General features: G+C 35.2%; 1 protein-coding gene and 1 long non-coding RNA gene across 3 annotated transcripts in view; both read left to right on the forward strand.

The window, feature by feature from the left end:
- The window catches only part of LOC136803055 (uncharacterized), a 49,172-nt gene extending 30,323 nt beyond the window's left edge, over positions 1–18,849 (forward strand). Inside the window, exon 3 of one of the 2 annotated variants that reach the window (XR_010846091.1) lies at positions 18,795–18,849. This is a non-coding gene — a long non-coding RNA (uncharacterized lncRNA). Of the gene's footprint in view, positions 1–16,391; positions 16,474–18,794 lie in introns of those variants that run through there. The other variant, XR_010846090.1, reaches the window with a different exon arrangement.
- LOC136803052 (acid-sensing ion channel 5-like) lies at positions 763–6,069 on the forward strand. Its single transcript, XM_067059807.1, has 2 exons — positions 763–851; positions 3,765–6,069. Exons 1-2 carry the CDS (start codon positions 827–829, stop codon positions 5,117–5,119), a joined length of 1,380 nt encoding a protein of 459 aa, XP_066915908.1. The 5' UTR covers positions 763–826; the 3' UTR covers positions 5,120–6,069.

Below are 18,849 nucleotides of genomic sequence, written 5' to 3' on the forward strand. Positions count from 1 at the left end.
AAAGGTTTATTATGTGATAAAATTTTTAATAGAATATTATAGAAAATTCGTCCCTAAATGTCAGCCTTAAAATCCTTAATCGTATCGTTATGTCTATTAAAAAGTTCAAAAAAGGGGAAAAGTTACACACGAAGATTCTTGATTTTTTGGCTCAGTTTCCGCACCGCTGAGTTAAGTTTATAATATACTAAAATTCGTTTTGTCACGAATTCAGAAAACTCTTTTGTAGAACGAGTAGGATTCGTAAGTAGGACTAGGAATTCAGTTTTCTTTTTTTTTTCTTTTTGTACACTGTATGAAGCTTTGGTCCTGACCATCGAGCACTCTTTGATAGAATCATTTATCACTTATTGAACGAGTAGGACCTTCAATATCCTAACTGACGATTTTGTGCTTTTACTTGTGAAGGAAGAAAATTAATTAATTATCTTTTGACACTACTTGGACACTCAACTATGAGAAAAATCTTCGACGAATGATGGTCAGATATTAAATAAATTTTCTTGTCACATTTACTTTTCCCGACTTTTCCACAGCCGTTTCTGGGTTTCCTCTCGAACAAAAATTGGAAGATTCAGAATGACAATCGGAGCTATGTATAATTGAGGGTTTAAAACTACGAAATATCTGTATCTGTCATAAAACCTTATTTTTAATGACTGTTTGGGTTTAATTTAGTCTTGCAAAAAATGTTGACAGGACACTGTTGCACCTCGTTGTGGAAATATTTTTTATCTATGTTTGGTTTTCTATCATAGATCATAAAATAATATACACAAAAGATCTTCTGCTGGTCATTGGTGGTTTTTCTGTGGGTGACGACACAATGACGGTGAACGATGCTGAAAAAAGTAAGTTGATATTTCTCTCAGTATTAAAAGTTCTACCTTCTCTGATGAAATCCAGTCTCAGTGAGGTATAGAAAGAGGCTTTCCCCTCTCAATTTTCTGCATAATAAACCAAAGTAACAATAATATGTGGTAACTTGCTGTGTAAAAACCATTTTCCGTCCCATACAAAAATCCTTGCTTTGGCCACTGTATTCTAGTTTGAATTATATGAATCGAAGTCGTGATGATCACCATGACCCGTCAACAGAGTGACAAGTCATGGTGAAAATATGTTTTTTTCCAGTGGACACCCACAAGACATCATGGGATAATATATGGTTGTTTTCAACCAGGGAAATGAGGAGTGGGCTTTTGTTCACAAATTTTCTATATTTATTCGCAAGTCGGCGATAGTTATCTACCTCTCAAGCAGAGACTTAAAGTTCCCTTTTAGATTTTGATGTTTTGGTGGCTGTCCCCCAGAAAGGTCTAAAAGTTTCACAAAAATGCATTTTAAGTTGAATTTGGATCCTAATTTAATACCGTAAGAATGCTTTAGGATGATTATCCCCAAAAGGTTAAGAATATCCATGATGAAATGAAAAATACCATTCTCATAAAAAAACTGTGTAGTTTGGCTTCCTTCTGCGAAAGGAAATTCGATGTTTCATTTCATTAATTAACGTATGAAATTATTAATTAGATGGGATTACATAATGCCTGTCTTATGTAAGAAACAGTTATCATTTTGAACCAAAAGTATAAATTGAAAAATTGTAATATGAATTCGTTGTTGATTGTTCAGACTATGAACTAACTTATTGACGATGTTTTTAGACTCAAAATCAAATAATATAAATCAGCTGGTATACACAACGTTGTGTGTTTTGTTATTTGGGATGTAAAAATTGAGATCTTTGTTTCATTGGTGAATGTTAGACTTTAACTTGAGTTGTTGGAATTTCTCAAATTTAGTTTGAATGTTTTTCACCAAAATTCTCGACGGTTCCTTCCAATAGGAATAGACGTCACGCTGTCAAAGATTCCGTCACATACTTAATTGAGTGGCGAGATTTTTGTGCCTTTCAAAGGACTATTCTTCACCACTAAATACTCGTTTTTTTTTATAAGAACATCCAAAAATTTTGGAGCCTTCGGATGTTCTTAACATTTCGAGTTTTAAGCTTAAAAATGTTCTTAACATGTTCTTATTTTTACCATTTTCTGAGCAATTTTGTCCATTTTCCTAAGAAATTGGGTGTTTTAGAGTCCCAAAGTCTTAAAATGTTCTTAGCTTGTTCTTAAAATTTTGACCATCGAAGCCTTATGTTCTTGTTTGCTTTTACAAAAAAAAAAACGTGTAGGTACTTTGAAATCTTCTGAAAAGTGTTTTCAGCCCAATTACTTTTCTTGTCAATAATTCTTTAAGTGTTGTATATATACATAAAAATGCCATGAATTCTTTCAAAAAAGGAATTTTTTATGTTTATCATACTTCCATAATTTGTGAGCTTGGTCAAATTAACTAAATTCGCAATTGACTGGTTGATTAATTAACCGTAAAAGCGTCACCCAGAACATTGGCACATTTCCAAAGATATTTTTATAGTTCGGTGATTTTGATGATTTTCGCCTAAAAGTCAAATATTAAGCGCAGACCATTAGATCAATTTGATTAATTTCTTGATTTACGGTGGGCCTTACCCAATTTCAGAGTAAATTTGATCTTTTTGTAATCTAGTTTTTCATTAACATTTTTGCAAACTAATCTTCATGGGTTTTTAAAATGTTTCTTCTATTAAATTTTGAAGAAGTTATTTTGATTTTAATTTTATTCAGAAATTTTCCAAAAACCCTTGACATGTGATTTAACCTTCTATCGCACATTTTTATAAGTATTTTAGAATATTCTACTTGAATTTAGCTTCAATATTGACTGAAATCTAACCTCTATTTTAATTTTTTTCCCGTACCAACTGACCCTACTTTTTAAGTAGTTAGCCCAATGTAAAAGCAATTAAATTTGATCTTACCGATTTATGATACGTAAATGCACAAACTGTATCTGCCTTATCAGAATTAAAGTTAGCCAAGATTTGGTTCTAGGAAATTTGCCCCCGGAGAAAATCCCCCCCCCCCCCCCCGGGAAATTTTCTCCCTGGAAATGTGCCCCTCGGAAAATTCTCCCCCGGAAGAATGCCCCCTAAGGGAATCCACTCCTCCGGAAGTTTGCTGCCACCTTTCTCAACTCGTTTTTAGAACCTTTGGATGTCAGTCTGGATCAATTTTCGATTTATTGTTCCTGAAGTTAGTCAGTAAAAATAGAAATGTGGCAAGATTTATGTATAAAAACGGCTTTATTTATCATCTATTTTTCATACAAAAATTTTATTTGTAATTAATGAAGTTTGACCATTCTGCCCAAAAACTGGGGTCGAGGGGTTACCCTGCCATAAAATAACTGAAAATTCAAGCAAAACATGGAGTGGATATGCTGACCTTTTCTACAAAAGCATGATCAGGTAGAATTGCATAATCCAAACCATAATATGCATAAAACAAAAAGAGCTTTTAGCGTTTTGAAATATGGAAAGGAAATTTCTGGGAAGCAAATTTCCTAGGGGGTATTTTGCGGAGGGGCATTTTGTAAGGAGCAAATCTCCTAGGGCCAAATTCCGGGGGGCAAATTTCCTGACACATGCGATATAAATCTGGAGTCATCTGCAGGAATTATTTCGCACATTATTGAATTGAATTTTTATGAAATTATAAATAATAAAAAAGTTAAATTCAAGGAAATTTTAGCAAATGTTTTTTTGACCGTTTTTTTGGTCGGGGGTTAAAACCTCCCCTTTTCAGTCGATGACAAATCGGGTAAAAATTTTGGCTGGGAGACATTTTCTTTCATGATGTTTTTTTCCCTTCATCTAACAGGATACTTTGGTAAAGAGCACAGCAAAGATGGTGGTAACCATGACAACCAAAACAAGAACCCACCCGATACACCTCGAAAATCTCTCCGATTCTCACGAAAACTAATCAATAACAAACGCAGAGAATATCTTGATTCCTCCACCGTTCATGGGTTGGCTCGTATCTCCTCCGAGTCACGGATTGAATCTTGCCTTTGGACCATCATTGTCATATGTGCCATTTTAGCTTCAACATGGCTGACTTATTCCATAGTAACCAACTATTTGGAATATCACATATACGCTGAAGTGACAACATCACTACAAGTTGAAAATCCATTCCCAAGTATCACGGTATGTGATTTACGATCCATGATTCAACAATATTTCTCATACTGCAACAAAAAACAAGGTCAAAGATATGACAACTATCGGCAGCCATGTATGGAAGAAATACGTCCTCCAAAACCTCGATCGAACATTTTAAACATAACTGGACAATGGAGTAACGGTATTTTTCACGTCCTTGCTTGTTATACATGGGGTGGCAAAACATGTACTAATGATGTCTATTTAAAATCTCTTGCCCAGTTTGATCACTCGTGCGTGACTTTGAATCATAACGGTGATTTATCAGATGCGTACGCACATGCGCATATCGAATTCCAGATCAATACAACGGCATTGAAACGTACTCCGTTCATCGTCGCAATCGTTCACGATCCGCAAATAGGCGTTGAATTCGATTTAACAAATCGCTTCGTTTTGGAGACGTCGAAATCCTTCGAATTTAATATCAGGAAAACCATCATAAAACGTCTACCGCCGCCGTTCCCTTCAAAGTGCACCTCTGAGAAATTCAACGATATTTTCCCTGGGAAATACACACGTAGGACATGCCTCGAATCATCTACGTATTTACGCACGTTTAAAAAATGCGGTGATATTTTCGATTACTTTAAAAAATACATTCCCGAAGACTACGTGCGACTTTACCGACAGAATCGTACTATACTGGAAGTACTACAATGTGTTCAACAAGAAAGTGCACAAGTCCAGTCTGGTGTGAATTGCCCATTCCCGTGTGAAGAAACAGAATATATGACCCGTTTACTGTCCTACGATAATCCACCGAACAGCCCTGGTGGTCAGAATCGATATCGGTTAGATATCCAATATTCCAGTATAGATTCTTATCAGATGATTGAAGAAAAACAATTACATACTCTGGATCATGTTGCAGGGAAAATTGGAGGTTTGATTAGCCTCGTTTTGGGTGCATCTTTTATATCAGTGATTGAGATTGGTTTTTATTTGGTTTTATCTTGTTTGTATTATGGGAAACGCACATTGGGTCGATTGCCGAAACCTTTCTGATGAAAATGATGAAATGTATATATTTGAGAGAGTGTAGTATTCTGACCTGGTTATCGATAGTGCACCGTTAGGCTGGACTTAAACAATGTTGGTTTGCCGTCAGCAGCCGACCTACTCTTCTCTAGATTTGCCGACCCAAAAACTTTTATTGCTATTTCGACGAAGAGAATTTTTTTTCTTCAAAAATCACAAAATATTGACAAAAATTCCATGAATGACCAGAATAAAAAAAATTTCCGACCGACTGACCCACCTCCAAAATCTAGGTTCGGGTGACGGCAAACCAAGAATTTTTTACGTCCAGCTTTATAATTAAATTGTATCGAAGGTGTGAAGCGAAGGTGTGTGGATAGATTCTGCAAGAATATTTTGCAGTATGACTAAATCACAAGGAATGCTGAGAAATATCATCATAACGGCGTTATACATTTGGAAGGCTTCTGGTCATGGATGAATATTTAACACCATGGTTTTTTTCAGACTTAATAAAAATATAGACAAACACTTAGAGTAGAGGTCTTTCGATTTAAAATATTGAATTTCAAGCCCTGCCTGGAGGGACTAACATCTTCCCATGCAAGAAAAAGTGAAGCTGTAAGATCTGCGCCGAAGTCACGATGACGGATTTGTTCTTGGAGTTTTTTTTTGTTCCTGAGTGGTACGAAATCTAGCGGCAAATCTTACTTTCGATCCAGCAGTTGTATGTGAAACAATGTGGATCCCGCGTGTTCAATGGGGGAAATAACGGCTTCGTTTCCCATCCAAGAGATTTGATTTTATCTATTTAAGGCTCTTAAAATCCAATGGGCTTTTCCTGAAATAAATCGTTCATGGATCAGGAGATACACGTTTTTTTTTTATTAGAACCTAGTTTATAAGAACATATAGGCTGAAATTCGTCGAAAAATTAAGAACATCTTAAGAACATGCCCAGCCTCAGTTTGGAAAAAAATGACAAGAAACTACAATTTTTTATTCATTTTAAGCAGTTTTAACCGAATTTAGGGGTGGATCTTCAAAAGTCGAGAGTCAAATATTGTCCAAATTTTGCCAAATTTAAGTGCTCTTTATTTTGTATCATATTGTCGATTTAGAGTAGTCTCAAAAATTAAGAACGCATTTAAGAACATTTTAGGCTGAAAATTGCTAAAAAAATAAGCACATCCAGGCTCAGTCAAATTTTAGGTGTTCTAATAAAAAAAAAACGTGTATATCGTCCAGGGGTATCGAAAAAATCCTGAAAAACATGTCCATGAATTTGCAATATCCAGGGGATCGATTTGATGCTTGTCCATGGGGTGAAAAATGGAAATGTTCAAGGGTAGATCATTGAAAAAATAATACCCCCATGAACGAATATTTTCTGGAAGAGCCCAATGATTCAGAACATTCGACGAATCTATTTATGGTAAATAGCCTCACGTACTTGACAAAGAATGTAAATTTGATAGTGATCCATTTATAACCGAAGACATTAGATGTGATAAATGAGCAGATAAAATGCTCGTTTCTTAAAAACTATTACAAAAATGACTCAAAAGATACTGTTATAGATAACAAAATACCGTCATGTATTTCGGCATGATGAGAATATTTAGTATACTGTAAGTAGATTAAAAGTATTATAATGATATTCTCTTAACTTTGTATGAGAAAAAAGTAGAAAAAAAAAATGCTGTTGTTTAGCTGATTTTCCTGGAAATAAAGATTTTTATCATTCCTTTGAATTTTAGTTGGAAAACAGTCCCAATTCTTTTTTCATGTTACATTACGAAATTGTCTAGGCAATGGACGACTCTCGCAATCTTGAACTTCTATTTGTTCGAATCTTATTCTGTAATTCGAACTAATTCGCAGTCCCGTAAGAGAAGAAAACGTCATAAAATACTTTGTATAACCCAAACCTCTGGTGTTGCTCGACCAAATCCCTCATAAAAATCCATTTCCCATTCGAGTTCGATTTAGCAAGGGTCAACTGTATAATATTAATGAATCTTTTGAAAGCGCAATTTTAACATGTTTAGAAGATAATATAGTGGCGCAAACCGCTTGGGGGCCTCATAGTGGATATACATAGCTAATTAGAAATAATCTCACTGGACCAAATTTGATGAACTCTTTTTTGGGTGTCTTTCAGTATTCCTGTATTACTAGTAGTCCGAAACTCTTGACTAACTTGTTTTTTTGCAAATACAAATATTTCTCAATTTCCAAAAGCTAATTGAAGCACCCCTTAATTATGATTTTTATGACCTTTTTCAGTTAATTAGAATAAGCACCGATTTAGTGTTTTTTGCTTATTAGTTTAAAAAGACCTGCGAAATTAGGACTAATTATACCAAACTCTTTAACTACAAATCAAGGCACACCACAGATTATATTCAAATGTGAACTAAATTAGAAATTTAATCAATGATCTATTTTCAATAAAGGCATTGTTAATTAATTGAAAAATTCTTTCAGTGTTTTGCTTAGATTCTCACGATATCGCTGTCCATGTATGATTTAATTTTTTCTATTTCTCCCAAAAAGCCTTCAGTCCTCAAATAGTATTATTGTTGCAATCTTTATAGCCAAGATTATGACATGACGATTTCCTACCGTCCGTATTTGTTGAAGATAGCCCGGGGTTAAAGCTTTCCAATAGATTGTTTAGTACCGATTGACATTACAGTCCGCCAGATTTTAGTTGTTTTTTGGAAAGTAAAAACAGTATAAAGCAATGTTTTTATTGAGAATAAGGGATTGCAATTCTGTTGTTATTGTTTGTTTATCATTTTTGATTATATCTTTCAACTCCAAGTAGTTTTATTGTTATTTGGATTGTTAACATTTTCTCTCAAAATGACGACCTCACCAAACGCTCCTAGTCTACTTCACTGGACTCAGCGTCACAAAAAATTATGAAAAAGCAAAGTTCAGCCAAATGTAGACTCTAGTCTTTGTTGAAGACTGCACGAATTACCCCTCCGAGTCATCATGTATGATTAAAAAACCTCATATCTCAGCCAACCCAGCTGACTGTTTTTGGAGACACAATTAACTTTTTAAGCAGATTGATGTTTGGAATTCGGAAAATTTGTTTACTTTCTATGCCGCCCACTCAATTAGAAATTAGAAGAAGTAATTTTGTATCAAAACGCTATCTTAAAGTACTTTCGGATTTTATTACTTTGAGAAAGTCAAAGTTCGTCAAAGTTTGTTTCGATGATATACTATCCATCATCATCTTTTTAGAGGTACTTTAAAGTATCGAAAGTAGCTTTGGCTCGTTGTCTTGGGCTCTTCCAGAAAAAAATCTGAATATGGGGGGGGGGGGGTGAAAAATATATAAGTTTTTGAAGATTTACCTCCCGGGCATCGTGAATTTTGACCCCCCGGACATTCAAAACCACCCCTAATCAGAGCAAGTTTGACCCTAAAACAAGGGAAATTTTGCAGATTTTTCACTACCCCCCCCCCCGGACAAAATATCCAATATATCCTCCATCCCCCCATCTACAAAAATTTTCTGGAAGAGCTCCTTGTATGTTCTCTTCGAGCGAATAATACTGGGTTTGTTTGCTCTTAGGAAACGCTTACAAATATGAGGGCCAGTAGAATAATAAAAGTTCTATTTTATATATCGAATGTTTTCGCTATTTGATCGCGTGAGTTCCCGGTAGAGGTTAAAATCTTACAATACTTTTCGTTCTTTCTCTAACAAGACTTTATAACTAGTCGTAGGTTAGAGGCGAATTTTCAACTTTTCCCAAGCTAGCAGAAGTTATGCCTTAGAATATGCACAGCACTTCGAATGAGGGATATAATTCATGATATTTATGACGTAATGTTTTCTACGGAAAGACCTCAGTTTTTGCCAGTAGTGGAAAATTTCATACAACTTATGTTTAGTTTAAATTTGCCACAACTGGCTAAAATCGGGGTATTTCCGTAGAAAACATTACGTCATGAATATCATGAATCTAGCACTTTCTTTGTTATAGAATTTTTACACTTTTCGAATTCTGCCGGTAAATGTTACTTCAATGTACCGTGTTTATGAAAGCCACGCGGGCTGCGTAACTTACAATCCGGGCGTCAAAATATATTGAGAATTTTGCTTATTTCCACGTCTTTCGAAATTTTAAGTTCGGGCAAGAAATTCGCTTTTGGACTATTTGTTAAGTTTAATCGAATATTTCAATTTGGGAGTGGCTTATAGACTTCCAGGCTATATTCTGAGCCTTATTGGACCATTTTTGAATTTTTGGATCCTGAGAGTCTTACAGGTTTTGTTTTTAAATAAGAGTGATGTCGTTTGCTTACTCATCAATTTTAGTTCAGAAGCTTTTTCACATTGCATTGACACGGATGTGGAGCAAGGTTGGTCAGAAAGAGGAAAAAACAATTTTTTTTGCTTATATTAGCATAATATAACAATAGGCAGACACTGTCCTAATATGAAATATGTGTCTGATATGAAACGGGAACACTCATGTGAAAATAAAACCTTTAAGTCTAATGTTAAAACTCAGAGTTAAAATTCTACCCTTCCAGCCTAGGTTAAAGCGCTTCCAAACCGTTTTTGGTTGTAAGATTTCGTAGGAATTTCCCTTTTTTCTCAAATATTATGACCATGATTGTATTTAGGAAATAATTGGCTCCAAATCCTGCGAAAAAAACTTCGGCAATGCCTTGTTGGTTTGGTGGACCCTAACCCCCGGCTTCGGTGATCGAGGAAATGAAAGTATAATAATTCAAGAATCAAATGATTAAGAATTCGTATACAAGAACGTGTTTGATAATAAGAATCCCATATTTCTCATATTTCTTAGAAACTTTGAAAGAATTTCATGAACACTGCAAATAATTCAAAACAGCACTTGTAGCTAATTCGATTAATCAAAAAATGAAATTTGCCAACAAATTAATTTCTTTTTAAAATATAATTGAAGGAAGTCGTTAGCTCTTAACTTAAGCTTGAAATTAATTGATTGCGTATGTCTGTATGATTTTAACTTAACGCACATAAAATTCCTCGCTAGTGCATTATATCCTTTTATTACCGAGCCTTCATAATTTTTTGGAAAAAAATGACGGGGTTCAAAGATTTTTTGTTTCAAGCTTTGTGATTCAATTTTAGAAAAGTTTGAACACATTTACACCTTTTTTATATAAAAACATCCAAAATTTTTGATGCCTAAAATGTTCTTAACATGTTCTTATTTTCACCATTTTATGAGCATTTTTGCCTATTTCCCTAAGAAATCGGGTGTTTTAGAGTCCGCAAAGCCTTAAAATGTTCTTAACATATTCTTAAGATTTTGGCCATTGAAGCTCCCTTATGTTCTTATATAGTTTGTTCTTATGAAAAAAATTCTTGCAAAAATCTGGGTGCCTAGATACCCTTCATTCTATCATTATTTTTTTTTGAACAAATTAACACAAAAATGTGCTCGATACCAAAGATAGAACGTACATTAAAATCATATATTTCTATGACAGTTTGAAAATTTTTACATTACTCAGAGTTACGTGGTCTCGACAACCGTCAGATGTAAATAAAAAAGTTAAAAATAAATTTTTCTTATCTAACAACCCTGTCTCACTTTCTCGGTTGTGAAACTATTTTCCTCAGTGGGGATAGAAATTCCTACTGAAATCCCAATGGAGAAAAAAATTCTATTGTTCAAAGGCTAAAAAATCCAGTGGGGTTGCTTTTGGAGCGCAATGTTTAAATATTCAATTTCGAGTGTGGATGAAATATAAGTCAATTTCCCAGTAGGGCTAAAATTCCAGGGTATTTTCCAGTGGGGCTGGGGTCTCAGCGGGTCTGTGACACAGGGCAGGGGTGTTATCTACAAAGGATTCTATTTAAGTAAATTTGGTACTTACCTGGGGGGGGTTTCATGGTTGGCGGAGGAGCGGAATCGGCCCTTTTTTCGGACGGAGTGGCGGAATTTGTCAAAAATTTAGACGGAATTACGGAAATTGGGTTCTCTGACGGAGACGGAAAATTAGACAATTTTAAGTGCGGAAAAACGGAATTTAGCAAAAAAATTTGCGGAATTTCGGAATTGGTAAAAGATTTTCAAAATTTGCGGAATTTTCGACAAAAATATTGCATTTCAAAGGAATTTTCGGTGACGGAATTTTGGTTCAATTTAAGACGGTGTGACGGAAATTGGAGAAAAAATTGGCGGAATTACGGAATCGGGTACCCCCTGAAACCCCACCCTTACCTGTTTATGGTTAACTAGGCTAGATGGTCCATTCTTACACCCCTGTGTCACAGACTCTCTGGGATCCCAGCCCCACTGGAAAATTTGGCAACAATTTCGTCCCAGGTGGGAAAAAACCCAGGAATTTCAGCCCCACTGGGAATTTGACTTTGATTTCATCCCCATCTGAGATCCAATGTTTACAGATTGCACTCCAAAACCATCCCCACTGGATTTTTTAACCTTGGAACAATAAAATTTCTATCCCCGTTGAGATTTCAATAGAAATTTTTTTATCCCCGCTGAGGAAAAAGCTCCACCGGGACTGTGAGACACTGGTGTACTCTTATTCCAGCCTACCTGCTCTCGTGTATTATGAAAACTATTTTTGAGAGCTCAGTATTTTTCACTTTTCTATATCAACCGCAAAATTAATACTCAGATCATATGAAAAAGGATAATTGTATTGTATAGCCGTATATAATTCAAGCCCCGGTTTTGTGGCTAGATTTTCGTCTTTGTGAAAGAAACCATACATTTTCTAATGTATGTACGATTTCCAGAGACACATGCGTGCCTTTCTAAACTATTGGGGCTTCAAATCAATAAAAATGATTGTAATACGTTGTTGTTTGAAAATGTTTTGAATTATTGCTACAAAATTTATACTACTATAATTTATACCTACCATTATAAAGTTGTCTGCTGATTTGCGTTAGAATTATCCAAAAAAAAAAAGATAACTTTTTCTAAACCCCCTAAATAAAATGTCATTATTGTCAAATGTTTTTTGTTAAAACATGTATAATTTTGAACTGAAGTTCTATTTGTGGGGACATTCAAATTTACTGACCCTTAATGGCTCATCGCTGGCGATGACTCTGTTTGGGTTGGCTTCTGTGAATTTCAAACTGGAAACAACTTCGATTTCACATCTTGCAAACAAAGCCACAAACATTTTGGTCATATTTAAAGAGATGTATTGACCCAAGCATTTTCGGTTATCATTTTGCGGCTCTTGATTGTGAGGGCCTCCAAAAGCGAAGAAATTCTCTTTGATGTGTTTTTGATCACCAGTTGTTGTGAATTGGTACGGGCATCGAACAGCGTTTGGGTTACGTTGCGCTCCGTATGAGTATCCAGTCATGTACGAACCTTTCTTGACCAGATATTTACCTTTAAGCGAATTCAAAACGAAATCTTTCTTAGCACGACCTTGCACTTGAAGGACGGGTGGTAAATATCTGAAAACTTCTGTTGCAAATCTATCGGTAACATCAAATGCTTTTAACTTCTCATCCATATTTTTTCCATCATCTTGATTGAATGCATCAACTTCCTCCAAAATCTTGTTTCGGGTTTCGTCATCCAGATTCAAAAACAACGGAATGATCGATGATAAACCACTTTTTAAACCAAAAGCTGAGAAAACAAAGGCGAAAAATAGAGCCTCGCTTTTCAAAGTTTCAGCATCTCGGCAATCAGCTTTGAGCAGCTCTGGCAAGACATTCTGAGCCCATGGTGTGCTATTCAGGTAACCATACATTTGCTCGGTCACCTGCTTACCAACATCATCCAGCTCCAATCCAGGTGTACTTTTAGGTGTCAACCCTTTGAAAAACCATACCAAAAAGGTTTTCAAATCCAAATCGAAAGCCTTATCAAAAAAGAATTCAGTTAATGTTTTAACAGTCACAACATCAATCAAATTGTCAACATTGGTTTCTTCATCTTTGATCAATGGTAAAACAGATTCCCAATGTTTCTTCAAGATTTTGTATAAACCATCATTGCCATACTTCTCTTCAGCCATGCTTAAGATTTTCCACATTCCTGCTTTTTTGGTTGCTTTATCGTCTCCATTGACCGTAGCTGTTGGAAAGTAACCTTTTAGAGTGAAGCCATTCACATTGGCTAATCCAAAATCCACTGATTTCTCTGTCAGCTCTGGATCATATATAACATTGATTGCAATTGGATCTGCAAGGATGATACGCTCTTCGAATAATCTTAACTTGAAAACACCCAAACCAGTTTCTTTCATAACTTGATTTATATAGTAGGGTCCTTTGATTTTGCCAAGGTTCGCCAGATTTTCTTGTGGATTCTCACTACCAGCGTATGGAACTTCTGGTAAATCTTTCGGAATCGGTTCTGGTTTTTTCTTCTCGCATATTGGAGCTTTACTACTGAACAAGTTCCCCATTTTCACTTGAATTACAACAAACGACTATAATGCTCTCTGAAGTTTTTTGTTGAAATTTATGATATGTAAGAAATCGGCTTAACAAAATCTTACATGCATTAGTCAACTGAAAACAAAACTTCTCTTTTAAAAACAGCGAGCAAATTTTTAGATAAAAATGTTGAAACCGCCCTTTATGTGCACGTCATGTGGCATGCACTAGAATAGGTTAGAACCTATATTTGATATCAAATAATTAAATCGTGATAATAATTTATTGATCTACATGTGTTTTTTATAAGCATAATTGTCTACCCCTTGGTCAGGCTCGTGTGTGCTTAAGTTTTCAAACCATGCAGGCATAGCTTATGCTTATCATATGCGTTTTTAGTGAAATTCCAGAAATTTTCTGACCGTACGTGCGGCCCTTAAGGGTCACTTTTCCAAGCTTCCTAAAGTGCACTGTAAGGGTTGAAATGAGCAAAGATGAAAAAATTGTACTCTATGGGTGTAAAATTTAGAAAGTTTGACCATATTTTGCCTGAAAATGGTCAAAAATTTTCAAGAAAATGCACCAGGGTAGATCTTTTCGCCCTCGCCCAAATTTACTCAAATTTGGCTAAATTTTCTCTGCACTGCAAGGGTCCGATTTCAAAGGCCTGATTTTGGGCCGCGCGTATGGTCGTTTTTGAATTGAGTACCCTCCAGGTGCGGGATATATGGTGACACTAGTAAAATACCGCTGTGCCTTCACGCCGCACAGGCTTTCTTGTTTGCCTTTTTGCATGCTTTGGGCCTCGGTCAATAGCGTTTACGGTATCACTTGCATAGACAATTAGCATAGGCTAGACGATGCTATCGTCCGTATAATATATTATTATGATATAACATAGTTTGTATATTATAAAACGTAATATGTTGCGCGGCGGATAGAGTCTGTGTTTAAGACAACAGCTACCCCCGAAAAAAATCCCGTCTTCACGTTTGTTCCTCTTAGATGAAACTCGTCTTAGACTATAGCATAGTCTAAGCACAGGGTTATCATCACAGATATGCTTGCATAAAATTATCATAATGACTAAACATGTACATCATAGATAGGTATTAGTAAAAACAGTAGTAATAGTAAAGTCACGGTTTTGATAATACAGTATCCTGCGAATACTATTTATCCTATAAGAATTATTTGAAAACAATGATAAGCATAAAACGGCTGAATTGTAGATATTAAGCCTAAAATAATTTCGACTTAAAAATATAAGAGTAAATCTAAAGAGAAGGTTCATAAAATCTACATAAGTTCGTCTTCCCTTTATTACATAGCTTCAAGGGGCACGGGCAGTAAATCCCTCAAAACTAGTCTTATAAGAGATGAAACTTTCACGAGTTTTGTTCCTCGAAAGATTATAAAAGTTGTTTTTTTCCAGAAATATTGTTTTATTTCAGAAATCCGTGTACTCGCCCCAGCTGAGAATAAAATACGAATCTAGACGTAGTCAAAAACAGGGCGCTCCTTGGTACAGGCCTACTGGGTCTGGTACATCTTGGTACAGGCCTACCGGTGCAGGACCGAAAATTGAGCGATTTCATGATTAGGATTAGATTAGGAACCTTCACTCAAAGCTCAAACAGGGTTTACCAGTATTTCAAAGTAAGGTTTTCTCTCAACTTAGCTAAGCTGGAGTCCTGACCCAAAAAAGATGCCTTAGAGTCAGAATTTCATACACGTTTTTTAATTAAAACAAACTATATAAGAATATAAGGTTTTCGTTGACCAGAATATTAAGAACAAGTTTAGAATATTTAAATTAAAAAACACCCGATTTTTTTAGGAAAATGGGTAAAGATGGTCACGAAATTGAAAAACTAAGAACATGTTAAGAACATTTTTAGGCTTAAAACTAAAAAAGACCATCCGAAGGCCTCAAAAATTGTTGATGTTCTTATGAAATACAGGTGTAGCAGACTAAGAAGAAGATGACAATATCAGAAAAACATGTGTGGTTTTTAGAAAGAACATCCATAGTTGCAGTTCTTCAAACTCGATTACTCAATTGATTGATTAGACCAAGGATATGTTATAGCGGAGCTGGATGAAGGACGAGAATTCCTTAGCGGATTGCTTCTTTGTCTTTTCTATTGGAAACTGTTAATAATAGAAATCCATCTCTGTCCCCTTGAGTGTTCTGTTTTTATAAGAAAAATGAAGCAGACAAAGTATTCATGCAGTACGTTTGCACATATTTTGCTATGATGTTCCCCCTTTTCATCAAATAATATTTGTAGAAGATACCCCAAAAGCTTCCTTGTAAATGAAATCTATTTTTATCAGCGTGTGTTATGAATTTGAGAAGCTTTCATGATTTCTCTTTAAAAATTTCGGATGTAAATATTTTAACAAATATTGTTTCAATTGACTCAAAATTTTTTCCATAATCAGACATACCGACTTGCTATCTGAAAATATCAGTTAGAAAGTGAGGCACCCCGCGGTGTAGCGCGGTATTTCAAATGAAAAAGTACTATTTATAATCTTAGAGAAGAAACTTCTTATAACTTTACTAATGAAAACAATGTTTTTCATTTTTTTTAATTTACAGACCCCCTTGATAATTAAAAGTTTTTAATCGTGAACGATAAATGCAGCAGCAGAATCATTGGCTAAGAGGAAATCCAAATTTCACGAGTTTGTAATTAAAAAAGTTAAATTTCATATCAAATTTTAATGTCAGGGACAGAGATAGAATAAGGATTCTTTTAACGTGCGTTATCCAGCTCCGCTATAACATATCCCTGATTAAACCATTTATGAGGGAGATTCTTTTTTGACGTGTGACCAAGCCCTTATTATTTAAGCTTAATGATATTTCTTTTACTTTCCCAGACTCAAATAAGCCGACTTTGATGTATAATGAACAATCGAAATTGCCATTGTGCTATGACATTGTGCCGTTGTGTCATTTCATAATAAGTGATCTATTTATACAGGGTGTCCCTAATAAAAGTATCGAGTTTGAACATGCGATTGAGTAGAAAGTTTTAAGTGTGTATTCACAAAATTGTATTTTAAGCTCTCCCTCTTTTTTCTTTGTCATTACGTAACAATAAAAACATACTCTGCCTGTAATGAGCCTATGTGATGGAGAACGTTCTTATATTTTAGCGATAACACACACAAACTTTTTTACTCAATCGCATGCTCAAACTCGATACTTTTATTAGGGACACCCTGTATATGGAACCTAGATGCAGAAATTTTCGGAAATGTCAGACCTCGTCAATGATTATACAGCGGAAAACCTGGACCCAGGCCCTTGTTTTCGGGGATTGGCGTGTCTGTTCGAAATATTTTTAGCTGACACGTCAAAAGCCGATTATCAATTTTCTCTGATGGAAAATTGGTCCGCTCTATTACAGCTTTAGCGTGAGCGGCCGCCGATCCGCCATCGGAATATCAGATAATTATTCTATCATTTCGAACGTCGTCATTTTATCGACGCGTGATTATCCCTTTCCGTGCCCACGGTAAAAAAATGGCAAAAGAAATTGACAAAACTTTCAAGGCGATGCAATTGTTTTCAGCGGGAGAAAATGAAAACAGTATTTTGAGCAGCCGATGGCATGTACATTTCGTCGCATGAGAAATAAAGAGATTTGTCTCTATTTTCCTTGTTTTAAGATATTAGCATTTAAAAATTTAGAAATAAAAAGGGCAGTTTCTAAACGTCGACCAGAAATGACGACCACGACCGGCGACCACGACCGGCGACCACGACCACGACCACGACCAGATAAATTTGGGTTATTGAGTTTTTTCCCTTTCTCCAACGTAGAGTGTTTCTCCTAATTATTGAAAATATATATCATATTGAAGAGTAAGCTCACCCCTGTCTCATCTATTTAAAGCCACGTGCCAAATACATAAAACAACCATTTCGACGCTCTTGTAGCTTGATTATGGTGTCAACTATCTTTTTGTATTATCAGCATCAAAATAATTAGTAGCACAAAATTTTTTGAAAATGATTTGAGAAGCTTTGTATTTCATCATCAGATTGTTATTTCTGTCGAAATTGGTTATTTTGTAAGCATAAAGACAATAAAAGCATCTCATTCAGCATAATTAAAATATTTGGTACACCAAGCTTAAAGCACAAAGCTTACAAACATCATACTTAATGACCCAGTCAATATTTTTGTCAAATAGTGTCACTTTGTCAAGAAAATGACTGGTTACTTCAAAGGTCACTTTCTAGTATTCTGAGGACTTGATTGAAACATTCTCTACGGTGGAGAGAGCAGATAAACTCGATAATTCAAATTTATCTGGTCGCCGGTCGTGGTCGCCATTTCTGGTCGATGTTTAGAAACTCCCAATAAAAAGACTTATCTCCAGAAAATGGAGATAAATCTTTTTGCTTCTCAAAATTGTGAATTTTGTTACCTATTACTTTACATATAAAAAATGGATTTAAGTCTTTTTACTTTGGATTTAGGGCTGTCTTTTTTTATATAATTTGTTCAAATCTGCAACCCATTAAAAAATAGAGATAATATCCAAATTTAAGGCCCAAAAGTCAAACCTCATGGATTTAGGTCCGTTTATCTCCAAGAATTTTTTCTGAAGAATATGGATCAATCATTGTCTCATTTTTCGAAAAATTGAAGACAAGTCTCTTTATTTCTCATGCGACGATTTGTCCTCACCAGTTGTTAGCCGCCAGGCCCAATGTCAAATATACTGGACATGACTTATAGATTTTTGCCCAGTTTTTTTTGTGCGGCTGTTCAATTGATTATATAAAAAATATCTCGCAATGTCAAATATACTTGACAAGGAAAGGGTTTTGCAGTATAAGAGCAATACCGAAAAGTTACTCTTTGACAAATTTTTGGTACATTTTGAATTACTACCATTTTATCCTTGACTTGAGTTAATTGAAATTACAAAATTTACCCCATTGTGGTAAAGCGCACTCGAGGATGAAAATCCCCCTATAATTATAAGGACGAACGAGAAATCAAGGGCCTGTTTCGAAATTAAATTACTGTTGAGGCTTATGTTGCATTAGTGCTTTTTACATCTTGAAAACATAATAAAACGTAACTAAGACCTTCCATAGGCGTAGCGAGATAACCTGTAACATTTATGGATAAGAGTGGTTTTTACGACACTGTAATTATTGTCTTTGTTTTATCAAATGATAATGAATATGTCATAAACGTCTGCACTCCTTCATAAATTTTGCAGGGTATCTCGCTTCGCCTATGTCCTTCTTGATTTCAGGCGCTCAATTCAAAAGCTATGCAGCCAATATCATCGGATAATTATGGGTTGGACA

This window comes from Clytia hemisphaerica, unplaced genomic scaffold (genome assembly GCF_902728285.1).
Source record: "Clytia hemisphaerica strain Z4C2 unplaced genomic scaffold, Clytia hemisphaerica genome assembly, whole genome shotgun sequence".
NCBI lineage: Eukaryota > Metazoa > Cnidaria > Hydrozoa > Leptothecata > Clytiidae > Clytia > Clytia hemisphaerica.